General features: G+C 38.4%; 1 protein-coding gene across 3 annotated transcripts in view; it reads left to right on the plus strand.

Annotated features, from left to right (window-relative positions):
• SLC25A14 (solute carrier family 25 member 14) overlaps positions 1-15,058 on the plus strand; it is a gene marked incomplete at its 5' end in the record, with an annotated part of 41,802 nt that overhangs the window by 13,688 nt on the left and 13,056 nt on the right. For all 3 annotated transcript variants that reach the window (XM_082864689.1, XM_082864690.1, XM_082864691.1), the window contains 3 exons: positions 776-871; positions 12,557-12,681; positions 13,478-13,613. In XM_082864689.1, the coding sequence (XP_082720815.1) occupies positions 776-871; positions 12,557-12,681; positions 13,478-13,613 (357 nt within the window). The remainder of the gene's footprint in view (positions 1-775; positions 872-12,556; positions 12,682-13,477; positions 13,614-15,058) is intronic.

Here is a 15,058-nt window from a genome sequence, read left to right on the forward strand (position 1 = left end):
TTTTTACAAGTAAAACTCAATTTAAGGTCTTGTAAGCATTAAATTATATTTTTAAACTTTTTTCCTGCTTTTTATACTTCAATAAGCAATGCATGTTCAATGTAGTAAAAAGTGGAAGGCAGGAAAAAAACACAAAAGAGAAAAATGCCCACTTGGAGCTTCATCACTTAGACGTAAGCCACTGTCAACATTTGGGTGTGTATGTTCAGTCAGTCTCTTTGTTGAACATATGGTTATTTTTAAGTCTACATGTTTTTGATAAAAATGATATACCATACATACTGCTTTGCAACCTGCTTTTTCTATTTAGCAATTAATTGTTGACATTTTCCAATATCCACAAATATTATTCTACAATAAAATTTTATGGCTGCATAGTATTCCCTTAAATGGATGTATCATAGTTTATGCAGCTAATCCTTTGTTGTTATTTTTGGACATATAGGTTGTTTATAGTTTTTCACTAAACTAATCATAGTTTAAATGGGTTATTTTCTATCCCTACAGAGTACTCATTCTTTCTTTTCCCCAAATTTTTTTCCAACTCCAGAAATGATGGACTTAGTATGAGGAATGTGAGGCTGATAAAAATTGTCTTTATAAAATATACTTTGACACAAATTACATTCTTTCTATATGTAGCTTAAGTCATTAATTTCATCATAATAGTAAGCTGATTTTTAATTCCCAAATACTGTTTTCTTCATTTTAAATGAGTGAAACATCTCAATTTGGTTCTCTGTCAAAATAAAATGTTCACCTCTTCTGATTTTAGATTCGAATGCAGGCTCAAGGAAGCTTGTTCCAAGGCAGCATGATTGGCAGCTTCATTGATATATACCAACAAGAAGGTACCAGGGGTCTGTGGAGGGTGAGTACTCTTTTCTTGGTATTATTCTTTACACAGTTGCTAGAATTTGCAAAACTTACCTTTTATATAAAGCCATAAAATTGTGAATTGTCACCTTATACTATGTAAGATTCTTGGTAACCTAAAAAATAAGGTAAGAAGCTCCTTATCAGCTATGAAAGGACCAAAACTTATCAGTTGTCTTTATTTCTGCTTAATGTTTGGGGATTGTATGTGTGAGAGAAGTTATATTGTTTGAGATAGCCATTTTGGTTTGTTCAAATTCACAGTGAGTTTAACTTTTCAATCTATATTTTTGCCAGTTTTGTATTAACACAGCAATGTATGTTTATGGTAGTCTCTGTAGTGCTTATGATCAAAATTTATTGCCTAAAACAACTTTTTTAACATTATAAAAGGTAAAAGATATACTATAAAATGTTGAGAAAGTATATAAAAGATAAAAATATCCAGTAGTCCCACTAGCTAGAGATATCACTGTTAACATTTTGTCGTATTATCTTCCACTCTTCTATCTATACTTTTTTTTTAACATCTTTATTGGAGTATAATTGCTTTACAATGGTATGTTAGTTTCAGCTTCACAACAAAATGAATCAGTTATATATATACATATATTCCCATATCTCTTCCCGCTTGCGTCTCCCTCCCTCCCACCCTCCCTATCCCACCCCTCCAGGCGGTCACAAAGCACCGAGCTGATCTCCCTGTGCTATGCGGCTGCTTCCCACTAGCTATCTACCTTACGTTTGGTAGTGTATATATGTCCATGCCTCTTTATCGCTTTGTCACCGTTTACCCTTCCCCCTCCCCATAGCCTCAAGTCCATTCTCTAGTAAGTCTGTGTCTTTATTCCTGTTTCACCCCTAAGTTTTTCATGACATTTTCTTTTTAAATTCCATATATATGTGTTAGCATACAGTATTTGTCTCTCTCTTTCTGACTTACTTCACTCTGTATGACAGACTCTAGGTCTATCCACCTCATTACAAATAGCTCAATTTCGTCTCTTTTTATGGCTGAGTAATATTCCATTGTATATATGTGCCACATCTTCTTTATCCATTCATCCGATGATGGACACTTAGGTTGTTTCCATCTCTGGGCTATTGTAAATAGAGCTGCAATGAACATTTTGGTACATGACTCTTTTTGAATTATGGTTTTCTCAGGGTATATGCCCAGTAGTGGGATTGCTGGGTCATATGGTAGTTCTATTTGTAGCTTTTTAAGGAACCTCCATACTGTTCTCCACAGTGGCTGTAACAATTTACATTCCCACCAACAGTGTAAGAGGGTTCCCTTTTCTCCACACCCTCTCCAGCATTTATTGTTTCTAGATTTTTTGCTGATGGCCATTCTGACTGGTGTGAGATGATATCTCATTGTAGTTTTGATTTGCATTTCTCTAATGATTAGTGATGTTGAGCATTCTTTCATGTGTTTGTTGGCACTCTGTATATCTTCTTTGGAGAAATGTCTATTTAGGTCTTCTGCCCATTTTTGGATTGGGTTGTTTGTTTTTCTGTTATTAAGCTGCATGAGCTGCTTATAAATTTTGGAGATTAATCCTTTGTCAGTTGCTTCACTTGCAAATATTTTCTCCCATTCTGAGGGTTGTCTTTTGGTCTTCTTTATGGTTTCCTTTGCTGCGCAAAAGCTTTTAAGTTTCATTAGGTCCCATTTGTTTATTTTTGTTTTTATTTCCATTTCTCTAGGAGGTGGGTCAAAAAGGACCTTGCTGTGATTTATGTCATAGAGTGTTCTGCCTATGTTTTCCTCTAAGAGTTTGATAGTTTCTGGCCTTACATTTAGGTCTTTAATCCATTTTGAGCTTATTTTTGTGTATGGTGTTAGGGAGTGATCTAATCTCATACTTTTACATGTAGCTGTCCAGTTTTCCCAGCACCACTTATTGAATAGGCTGTCCTTTCTCCACTGTACATTTCTGCCTCCTTTGTCAAAGATAAGGTGACCATATGTGCGTGGGTTTATCTCTGGGCTTTCTATCCTGTTCCATTGATCTATCTTTCTGTTTTTGTGCCAGTACCATACCGACTTGATAACTGTAGCTTTGTAGTATAGTCTGAAGTCAGGGAGCCTGATTCCTCCAGATCCTTCTTTCGTTCTCAAGATTGCTTTGGCTATTCGGGGTCTTTTGTGTTTCCATACAAATTGCAAAATTTTTTGTTCTAGTTCTGTGAAAAATGCCAGTGGTAGTTTGATAGGGATTGCATTGAATCTATAGATTGCTTTGGGTAGTAGAGTCATTTTTACAATGTTGATTCTTCCAATCCAAGAACATGGTATATCTCTCCATCTATTTGTATCATCTTTAATTTCTTTCATCAGTGTCTTATAATTTTCTGCATACAGATCTTTTGTCTCCTTAGGTAGGTTTATTCCTAGATATTTTATTCTTTTTGTTGCAATGGTAAATGGGAGTGTTTTCTTGATTTCACTTTCAGATTTTTCATCATTAGTATATAGGAATGCCAGAGATTTCTGTGCATTAATTTTGTATCCTGCCACTTTACCAAATTCATTGATTAGCTCTAGTAGTTTTCTGGTAGCATCTTTAGGGTTCTCTATGTATAGGATCATGTCATCTGCAAACAGTGACAGCTTTACTTCTTCTTTTCCGATTTGGATTCCTTTTATTTCCTTTTCTTCTCTGATTGCTGTGGCTAAAACTTCCAAAACTATGTTGAATAAGAGTGGTGAAAGTGGGCAACCTTGTCTTGTTCCTGATCTTAGTGCAAATGCTTTCAGTTTTTCACCATTGAGGATGATGTTTGCTGTGGGCTTGTCATATATGGCCTTTATTATGTTGAGGAAAGTTCCCTCTATGCCTACTTTCTGCAGGGTTTTTATCATAAATGGGTGTTGAATTTTGTCAAAAGCTTTCTCTGCATCTATTGAGATGATCATATGGTTTTTCTCCTTCAGTTTGTTAATATGGTTTATCACATTGATAGATTTGCATATATTGAAGAATCCTTGCATTCCTGGAATAAACCCCACTTGATCATGGTGTATGATCCTTTTAATGTGCTGTTGGATTCTGTTTGCTAGTATTTTGTTGAGGATTTTTGCATCTATGTTCATCAGTGATATTGGCCTGTAGTTTTCTTTCTTTGTGACATCCTTGTCTGGTTTTGGTATCAAGGTGATGGTGGCCTCGTAGAAGGAGTTTGGGAGTGTTCCTCCCTCTGCTATATTTTGGAAGAGTTTGAGAAGGATAGGTGTTAGCTCGTCTCTAAATGTTTGATAGAATTCGCCTGTGAAGCCATCTGGTCCTGGGCTTTTGTTTGTTGGAAGATTTTTAATCACAGTTTCAATTTCAGTGCTTGTGATTGGTCTGTTCATATTTTCTATTTCTTCCTGATTCAGTCTTGGCAGGTTGTGCATTTCTAAGAATTTGTCCATTTCTTCCAGATTGTCCATTTTATTGGCATAGAGTTGCTTGTAGTAATCTCTCATGATCTCTTTTATTTCTGCAGTGTCAGTTGTTACCTCTCCTTTTTCATTTCTAATTCTATTGATTTGAGTCTTCTCCCTTTTTTTCTTGATCAGTCTGGCTAGTGGTTTATCTATTTTGTTTATCTTCTCAAAGAACCAGCTTTTAGTTTTATTGATCTTTGCTATTGTTTCCTTCATTTCTTTTTCATTTATTTCTGATCTGATTTTTATGATTTCTTTCCTTCTGCTAGCTTTGGGGTTTTTTTGTTCTTCTTTCTCTAATTGCTTGAGGTGCAAGGTTAGGTTGTTTATTCTAGATGTTTCCTGCTTCTTAAGGTGGGCTTGTATTGCCATAAACTTCCCCCTTAGAACTGCTTTTGCTGCATCCCACAGGTTTTGGGTCGTTGTGTCTCCATTGTCATTTGTTTCTAGGTATTTTTTGATTTCCTCTTTGATTTCTTCAGTGATCACTTCATTATTAAGTAGTGTATTGTTTAGCCTCCATGTGTTTGTATTTTTTACAGATCTTTTCCTGTAATTGATATCTAGTCTCATGGCGTTGTGGTCAGAAAAGATACTTGATACAATTTCAATTTTCTTAAATTTACCAAGGCTTGATTTGTGACCCAAGATATGATCTATCCTGGAGAATGTTCCATGAGCACTTGAGAAAAATGTGTATTCTGTTGTTTTTGGATGGAATGTCCTATAAATATCAATTAACTCCATCTCGTTTAATGTATCATTTAAAGCTTGTGTTTCCTTATTTATTTTCATTTTGGATGATCTGTCCATTGGTGAAAGTGGGGTGTTAAAGTCCCCTACTATGAATGTGTTACTGTCGATTTCCCCTTTTATGGTTGTCAGTATTTGCCTTATGTATTGAGGTGCACCTATGTTGGGTGCATAAATATTTACAATTGTTATATCTTCCTCTTGGATCGATCCCTTGATCATTATGTAGTGTCCTTCTTTGTCTCTTCTAATAGTCTTTGTTTTAAAGTCTATTTTGTCTGATATGAGAATTGCTACTCCAGCTTTCTTTTGGTTTCCATTTGCATGAAATACCTTTTTCCATCCCCTTACTTTCAGTCTGTATGTGTCTCTAGGTCTGAAGTGGGTCTCTTGTAGACAGCAAATATATGGGTCTTGTTTTTGTATCCATTCAGCCAATCTGTGTCTTTTGGTGGGAGCATTTAGTCCATTTACATTTAAGGTAATTATCGATATGTGTGTTCCTATTCCCATTTTCTTCATTGTTTTGGGTTTGTTATTGTAGGTCCTTTCCTTCTTTTGTGTTTCTTGCCTAGAGAAGTTCCTTTAGCAGTTGTTGTAGAGCTGGTTTGGTGGTGCTGAACTCTCTCAGCTTTTGCTTGTCTGTAAAGGTTTTAATTTCTCCATCAAATCTGAATGAGATCCTTGCTGGGTAGAGTAATCTTGGTTGCAGGTTTTTCTCCTTCAACACTTTCAATATGTCCTGCCACTCCCTTCTGGCTTGCAGAGTTTCTGCTGAAAGATCAGCTGTTAACCTTATGGGGATTCCCTTGTGTGTTATTTGTTGTTTTTCCCTTGCTGCTTTTAATATGTTTTCTTTGTATTTAAGTTTTGACAGTTTGATTAATATGTGTCTTGGCGTATTTCTCCTTGGATTTATCCTGTATGGGACTCTCTGTGCTTCCTGGACTTGATTAACTATTTCCTTTCCCATATTAGGGAAGTTTTCAACTATAATCTCTTCAAATATTTTCTCAGTCCCTTTCTTTTTCTCTTCTTCTTCTGGAACCCCTATAATTCGAATGTTGGTGCGTTTAATGTTGTCCCAGAGGTCTCTGAGACTGTCCTCAGTTCTTTTCATTCTTTTTTCTTTATTCTGCTCTGCAGTAGTTATTTCCACTATTTTATCTTCCAGGTCACTTATCCGTTCTTCTGCCTCAGTTATTCTGCTATTGATCCCATCTAGAGTACTTTTAATTTCATTTATTGTGTTGTTCATCGTTGCTTGTTTCATCTTTAGTTCTTCTAGGTCCTTGTTAACTGATTCTTGCAATTTGTCCATTCTATTGTCCATTCTATCTCCAAGATTTTGGATCAACCTTACTATCATTATTCTGAATTCTTTTTCAGGTAGACTGCCTATTTCCTCTTCATTTGTTAGGTCTGGTGGGTTTTTATCTTGCTCCTTCATCTGCTGTGTGTTTTTCTGTGTTTTCATTTTGCTTATCTTACTGTGTTTGGGGTCTCCTTTTTTGCAGGCTGAAGGTTTGTAGTTCCTGTTGTTTTTTGTGTCTGTCCCCAGTGGCTAAGGTTGGTTCAGTGGGTTGTGTAGGCTTCCTGGTGGAGGGTACTAGTGCCTGTGTTCTGGTGGATGAGGCTGGATCTTGTCTTTCTGGTGGGCAGGTCCACGTCTGGTGGTGTGTTTTGGGGTGTCTGTAGACTTATTATGATTTTGGGCAGCCTCTCTGCTAATGGGTGGGGTTGTGTTCCTGTCTTGCTAGTTGTTTGGCATAGGATGTCCAGCACTGTAGCTTGCTGGTCGTTGAGTGAAGCTGGGTGCTGGCGTTGAGATGGAGATCTCTCGGAGATTTTTGCTGTTTGATATTATGTGCAGCTGGGAGGCCTCTTGTGGACCAGTGTCCTGAAGTTGGCTCTCCCACCTCAGAGGCACAGCACTGACTCCTGGCTGCAGCACCAAGAGCCTTTCATCCACTGGGCTCCTTAATTTGGGATGATTCCTTGTCTATTCAAGTATTCCACAGATGCAGGGTATGTCAAGTTGATTGTGGAGATTTAATCCGCTGCTTCTGAGGCTGCTGGGAGAGATTTCCCTTTCTCTTCTTTGTTCTCACAGTTCCCAGGGGCTCAGCTTTGGATTTGGCCCCGCCTGTGCGTGTAGGTCGCCGGAGGGCGTCTGTTCTTTGCTCAGACAGGATGGGGTTAAAGGAGCGGCTGATTCGGAGGCTCTGGCTCACCCAGGCCGGGGCGTGATGTTGCAGCCTGAGGCGTGCCGTGCGTTCTCCCGGGGGAGCCGTCCCTGGATCCCGGGACCCTGGCGGTGGCGGGCTGCACAGGCTCCCCGGAAGGGCGTGTAGCTAGTGACCTGTGTTCGCACACAGGCCTCCTGGCGGCGGCAGCAGCGGCCTTAGCGTCGCATGTCCGTCTCTGGGCTCCGCACTCTTAGCCGCGGCTCGCACCCGTCCCTGGAGCTCTCTCAAGCAGCGTTCTTAATCCCCTCTCCTCGTGCACCAGGAAACAAAGAGGGACGTAAAAGTCTCTTGCCTCTTCGGCAGGTCCAGACCCCTCCCCGGACTCTCTCCCGGCCAGCCGCGGCGCACCAACGCCCTGCAGGCTGTTTACGCCGCCAACCTCAGTCCTCTCCCGGCGCTCCGACAAAAGCCGGAGCCTCAGCTCCCAGTCCCGCCCGCCCCAGCGGGCGAGCAGACAAGCCTCTCGGCTGGTGAGTGCCGGTCGGCCCGATCCTCCGCGTTGGAATCTCTCCGCTTTGCCCTCCGCACCCCTGTTGCTGTGCTCTCCTCCGCGGCTTCCAAGCTCCCCACTCCGCCTCCCGAAGTCTCCACCCGCGAAGGGGCTTCCTAGTGTGTGGACACTTTTCCTCCTTCACAGCTCTCTCCCGCTGGTGCAGGACCCGTCCCTATCCTTTTGTCTCTGTTTAGTTTTTTCTTTTGCCCTAACCAGGTACGTGGGGGGTTCCTTGCCTTTTGGGAGGTCTGAGGTCTTCTGCCAGCGTTCATTAGGTGCTCCGTAGGAGTTGTTCCACGTGTAGATGTATTTCTGGTGTATCTGTGGAGAGGAAGGTGATCTCCACGTCTTACTCTTCCGCCATCTTCCCGGAAGTCCCCTATCTATACTTTTTAAAATATTTTTGTTCCTGTAATTTTTTATCCAGTTTTAATCACTTAGGATTGTAATATTAAATAAGACTACTAGTAGTAGAGAGTAGAATGGGAAATCCATTAATAGACTCTTAAAAGAGAGAGCTTTGCTTTTATTATTTCTTTATAATTTTCCCTAACTACTTACTATAAAAATTTTCAAACATACAGACAAGTTGGAAGAACAGAACAATGAACACCTACATAGCTGGATTAAATGACTCAAAGTTTGGCCCTATTTGCTTTATCTACTTATGTATATACACACATGCACACACATACCCATACACACACACACACACACACACACACGTGCACACTCTCTTTTTTTGTTTAAATATCTAATGAGTCTCTCTTTTTCCTTTTTTTCCTAAACTATTTGAAAGGAAGTTGCAGACATCGTGTTACTCCCCTAAGTACTTCATTATGCATCTCCTAAGAATAAGGACATTCTCCTACATAATAACAATACCATTGTCACACCTAAGAAAATTAATAAGTCCCTAATATCTAATACCTAGTCCATATTCAAATTTCCTTTATTGATAAGGTCAGGTCAGTTTTCTTATATAAAATGTTTCCTTGCATTTCCCCTGTATTTCCTGTAAGCTAGAAGTTAGATCTGTTGGCTTGATTAGATGCATGTTAAACTTCATAGATGACACTATTTCATATGCATCACAGCAAGACAAAATGATAGTTTGTCCCAAAATTGGTGATGCCAAGTTCGTTTACTTGTTAAGATGATGCCTACCAGATCTTATCATAGTAAAAGATACGTTTTTTTCCCCCTTTGCAATTAGCAAGTAATTTGTAGGGTAATATTCTAACAACGTGCATATATCCTATTACTTAATGACCTTTCACCAAATGATCTTAGCATCCGTTAATGATCCTTGATGTTTGCTTTTTGATAAAAAGCACTTGGAGGTACACTTTCTTTTCCCCTTCCTTCCTTCCTTCCTTCCTTCCTTCCTTCCTCTTTCTTTCTTTCTTTCTTTCTTTCTTTCTTTCTTTCTTTCTTTCTTTCTTTCTTTCTTTCTTTCTTTCTTTCTTTCTTTCTGCCTTCCCTCCCCTCCCCTCCCCTCCCCTCCCCTCCCCTTCCCTTCCCTTCCCTTCCCCACACTGCACGGCATGCGGGATCTTAGTTCCCTGACCAGGGATCGAACCCGCGCCCCTGCAGTGGAAGTGTGGTGTCTTAACCACTGGACTGCCAGGGAAGTCCCAAGGTACACTTTCTTGATTAGTCTAATTTAAAACCAGAAAATGGAACTAACTAGAACTTTTTTCACAAACTAAGGCGAAGGAAAAGGCAAAGACAGAACAATAAGTAGAATTGGAGATTTTGTCAGGGGAACATAGCTACTTTGTTTTTAATTAAAATAATCTTTTAATTGTGTTAAAATACATATAAAATATCACATTTTTGTACAACCAGTCTCCAGAATTCTTTTCATCCTGCAAAACTGGAACTCTGTACCCATTAAACAACAACTCCGTATTTCCTCTTCCCCTAGCCCCTGGCCACCAACCTTTTATTATCTCTCTATGAATTTGATGGTTCTGGGTACCTCATATAAGTGGAATCATACAGTTTGTCTTTTTATTACTGGCTTATTTCTTAGCATAATGTCCTTACTTAGCATAATGTCCTCAAGGTTCATTCATGTTGTCACATGTGTCAGAATTTCCTTTTTAAGGCTGAATAACATTCCATTATATGCATATACTACATTTTGTTAATCCATTCATACATTAATGGACATTTAGTTTGTTTCTGTATCTTGGCTCTTGTGAATAATGCTGCTGTGAACATGGATGTGCAGATACCTCTTCAAGACTGATGTCAATTCTTTTGTGTATGTACCCAAAAGTAGGATTGCTGGATTGTATGGTAATTCTCTGTTTAATTTTTTGAGGAACTGAACATAGCTACTTTTATGATCCAGGCTACTTACTTCATCCAGGCATGTAAGGAGAAGTGAAGTATATTGTGTTATGTATTCTTTTGACACAGACATGTATTATTTACATATTAAAATATGGGAATCTTTTTTTCATTTCAACAAGGAAATATGTTTACATTTTTCTTCAAACACATGTCTGTATTTTGTTTTCCTGCTTTGATTGTAACATGGGTACTGGAAACATTTCACTTTCACTGGAAACACTTCACTTTCTTCCAAACTCCATTGTAAGAAATAACAACAGGAGTACAGTAATAAAGAGTAACTGGCACTTAAGTCAGAGTTGGACAGATAGTAGAGTAGTGAACTGGAGAGCACTTGCCCTGTTCATTGCTGTCGTACACCACGTGAATCCAGTGTGGCCAAATTTTCTGGGCTTTCAAGAGAAGCTGGAAATTTGCATTCCTGTGTGAAATAGCCATTCCTGTGGTTTTGTTTTTGTTTTATGTTGACAGCTAATTCAGCCTTTTAAGAAACACTGTGTAGGCCACACAAAACATGTCTGTGACCTGAATTCAGCCCGTGGGGCCTTACGGTTCACCAAATTAGTCTTCTGAGGCCATCTTCTAACAGAGTTGAGCAGGTGGAAGGATCAGAGAGGAAGGTACTGCTGGGCCAGCCAGCCTGATCAGCAGAATCAAACATCTTCTGATGACAGCACAGCTACCTCACTTCCACTTTATAAATGGAGTTTGGGAATTTAGAGATGATTGAACTCTTTAATTATAACAGGTATCACAGAAAGCAGTTGTTCCCCATCGTATATTATTTTCAGTTTTTTAAATGATATTTAAATTTAAACACAATTGTAAAAGTAAAACATTCCTTGTGAAAATTTTTACAAAAATTTGGCATGTGTTTGTATACCTTTTCCCCTAAAGTTAGAATAATACTATAAGTAATTTTATGTCTTACCTTCTTCAGCGTTGTAGGCATTTTCTCGTATCATTCATATTCTTCAAAAACAGGACTTTTAATGCTCTGGCAGCCCTATGTTGTAATGTGAGCTGTGATAGGAATACTGTACTAGTGAGTGAAAAGCTGGTAGTGTTATCACAGGAGGACTCATAAGGAGGTACTCCTTTGCCTTGGCCTTCTCCCTGGCTGCATCATACGTTTGCTGTCATCCTAGTGTGTCCTTTCTGCACATCCTAAATTCTGTGAAATAAACTTGAAAGCTCTTTTCTCCCTACTGACTTTTTCTTCCTGGTTTTATTTTTAATAACATCTTTATTGAGATAATTCATATACCATAAAAATTTGCCATCTTAAAGTGTACAATTTAATGTTTTTTGGATATCCACAGACTTGTGCAACCATCACCACTGTCTAAGTTTAGAACATTTTTATCACCACAAAAAGAAACCCCATATCCATTAATGGTCACTTCCCATGACCTCCAACCTTCCCAAACCTAGACAACCACTAATCTAGTTTCTGTCTCTATAGATTTACCAATTCTGGCATTTCTTGTAAATGGAATTATACAATATGTGGTATTTATGACTGGCTTCTTTAGTTTAACGTACTGTTTTTAAGTTTCATCTATGTTTTAGCATTTATCAGTACTTAATTTCTTTTTATGGCTGAATAATAATTCCATTGTATGTATATACCACATTTTGTTTATCCCTTCATCAATTAATAAGCATTTGGGTGGTTTGTACTTTTTGGCTATTATGAATAATGCTGTTATGAACATTCATGTACAAGTTTTTGGATAAATATATGTTTATAATTTTCTTGGGTATGTATCTAGATGTGAAATTGCTGGGTCATGTAGTAATTCTATGTTTAACTTTTGAGGAATTGCCAAAGTGTTTATCACAGTGGCTGCCATATATTGTATTCCCACCAGCAGTGTATAAGTGTTTATCTTCTTTGGGGAAATGTCTGTTTAGATCTTTTGCCCATTTTTTAATTGGGTTGTTTGTCTTTTTATTATTGTGTTGTAAGAGTTCTTTATTTTGGATACTAGTCCATGTATAATATATGATATATACTAGTCCAGATATATGATTTGCAAATATTTTCTCCCATTGTGTGGGTTGTCTTTTCACTTTCTTGATGGTATCCTTTGAATCACAAAAATGTTTAATTGTGATAAAGTCCCATTTATCTATTTTTTCTTTCGTTGCTTGTGCTTTGGGTGTCATATCAATGGTTTTATTTTTTAGTACAGTAAGTAAATTGGAAATTTATAAATGTTCCAGTATTAGCTATTGATTTGAAGGAGTAATAACCCCTATACTTCAGACTTGGATTTTTTCTGTTAGTTTTTAATTCCTGACTTACTTTGTTCACTTTTAGACTTATGTCACTACCAGTGTATTTCCTTGGTGTCTCATGTCACTTATGTTTTGTAGGGTGTTGTCCCAACTGCTCAGCGGGCTGCCATCGTTGTGGGAGTAGAGCTACCAGTCTATGACATTACGAAGAAGCACTTAATATTATCAGGGGTGGTGGGAGACACAATCTTAACTCACTTTGTGTAAGTATGATAGGTTGTACTCATTCCATATATTCAGTACTTTAAGCACAAAAAGCATCTTTCACTGAAGTCCTCAGGTAGAATTGATAATGGGTACATATGGTCTAAATACCTTTTTCTCTCTCATCACCAGAACTTCAAGCCTTCTGATACAGGTACAGAGATTCCAGATGCTATGGGCACTTTGGTACTTGGGGGCAGTGTCTAATACAGTAGCCTATCAGAGGTCTGTAGGATTTGCATTTGTTCATACACAGCCTCTGTATCTAATAAACTCATCTATTATTTGCTTTGGTTAATTTTGGATCAGAAAGAAAATTTTCTCAATGAGAAACAGAATAAAAGGGTGAAATTTTATAGGGCCTGTGAAACAAAACCACAGTTTTGGGCTGAAGACTGTTGCTAATTTCATTCTACGTTTTCTTCATCTTGCAACTTTTATGATATTTTACTACTCAAATGCATTTGGCGTATGATGCTGTGGTTTGAAAAATGTACATAACTAATAGATGATGCATAATACTTCCTGCTTAGAGAACTTGCTAGACTTATATAAACTGTCCCCTTAAAAAAAAAAGGCTATCTGAATTTTGGATTGAAAAGTGAAGGGGACAACTCTTGAATAATGTAAAGATTAGTAAATATTTCCTTTCTTTTTAGATTGTAATGAAAGGGCAAGTGCCAGGTTTTATCTGATGAGTCTGACTCATTGTACATTTATATTTGGACTAATTTCAGTTTAAGCGGGCAGAGGTGGAAGTGGGGCAGTCTGTCTTCTTAAAGTTTTTATCTTTAGTTCCAGCTTTACATGCGGCTTGGCTGGGGCTCTGGCTTCCAATCCAGTTGATGTGGTTCGAACTCGCATGATGAACCAGAGGGCAATTGTGGGACATGTGGACCTCTACAAAGGCACTTTGGATGGTATTTTAAAGGTACGCACACTGTGAACTTGGATTGTATTTTTAATTTTCTTTGATGTCTCAGACCTTCTTGCAGTCTTTATTCTTAGTTGCTGCATTTCATTCTGAAGGTGGAAGAATCATTATGTCTATTTTTAGTAGCCTCTCAGAGTAATTCCTAGGTAGGAAAGCTGTCTCCTTGGCAATCTGCTGATGCACAGTGGTCCTTAATATTATTATTCCAGTTTGAATGCTTAAGACTGCAGGATACTTTTATCAATAGCACCATGTAGAATTACTGATAGAAAGGACTTAACATTATCCCACATTTGCCCATTTCAGACAAGGCAGAGATGCTATAATAGAAAATCTGGTACTTGGTTTCCATTCAGCATTGTACTATTGTTCACGGTTTGGCTTTGAAAGTTTCTGCTATGTTATGTTTGTAGGAAGCTGAATATCATACATGTATTATATATTATATAATCATTCATGATAATACTTCTACAAAAAACAAATTTGGAGCTAAAATATGATATTGTCATATGGTTTCTCAGTTTACTTAACAACTATTATCTATCAGGCACCATTTTAGTACGTACAGAGAAATTACAGTGTACCACATGTATACAAACAGATAATCAACACATCTTGTCAAGTGATAAACTCAGGGGTCTATGGGAGGAAATTTTAGTCCAATTTGGAAGTTTGGGATAGGTTTCCTGTAGATGGAGCATCTAAAATAATAGTAACTCACATCTGTTGAGTGCTTTACTGTGTATCGGGGACTGTCCTAATGAGACTTACATGTATTCATTCATTTAATCCTCACCAGTACAGCATACTGAAGTGCTAAGAGATTAACTAACCTGCCCAAGGTTTCACAGCTAGTAAGTGGGAGAGCTGGGATTTCAACTTAGACCATTGGCTTCAACCCAACATTCTTCACACTGTGGTGCCTTCCTCATGTTGGTGGATGAGGGTTAGTTAGGTTATAAAGGATATTGAATGCTATGCTGAGATGCTTGGACTTATTCTTTTACTTGATGAGGAGCTATCGAAAGATTTTAATCAGGTCAGATCTACGTTTTAAATAGATCACGCTGGCTTTGTGGAGACAGTTGTTCTCAATCTTAGATGCACACTGCAATCACCTGGGGAACATTCACAGCTCTGCACCCACCTTAAACCAATGACCTCAGAACGCCTGGGGTGGGAGCCAGGTTATCAGTATTTTGAAAACTCCTCAGGTGATTGCAATGTTCGCCCAAGGTTGAAAACCATTAATCTAAGGGGATAAGCCTGGAACAGTGGTTCTTAAAACTTTAACATGCATCTGAACCCCCTGGAAGGCTTGTTAAAATGCAGGTGGCTGGGCCCCATCACCAGATTCTGATTCAATAAGTTTGGAGAAGAACCTGGGAATTTGCATTTCTAACCAGTTCCCAGGCAGTACTGATGCTCCTAGTCTGGGACCA

Source organism: Leucopleurus acutus, assembly GCF_964270905.1.
Source record: "Leucopleurus acutus genome assembly, chromosome: X".
NCBI classification, from domain to species: domain Eukaryota; kingdom Metazoa; phylum Chordata; class Mammalia; order Artiodactyla; family Delphinidae; genus Leucopleurus; species Leucopleurus acutus.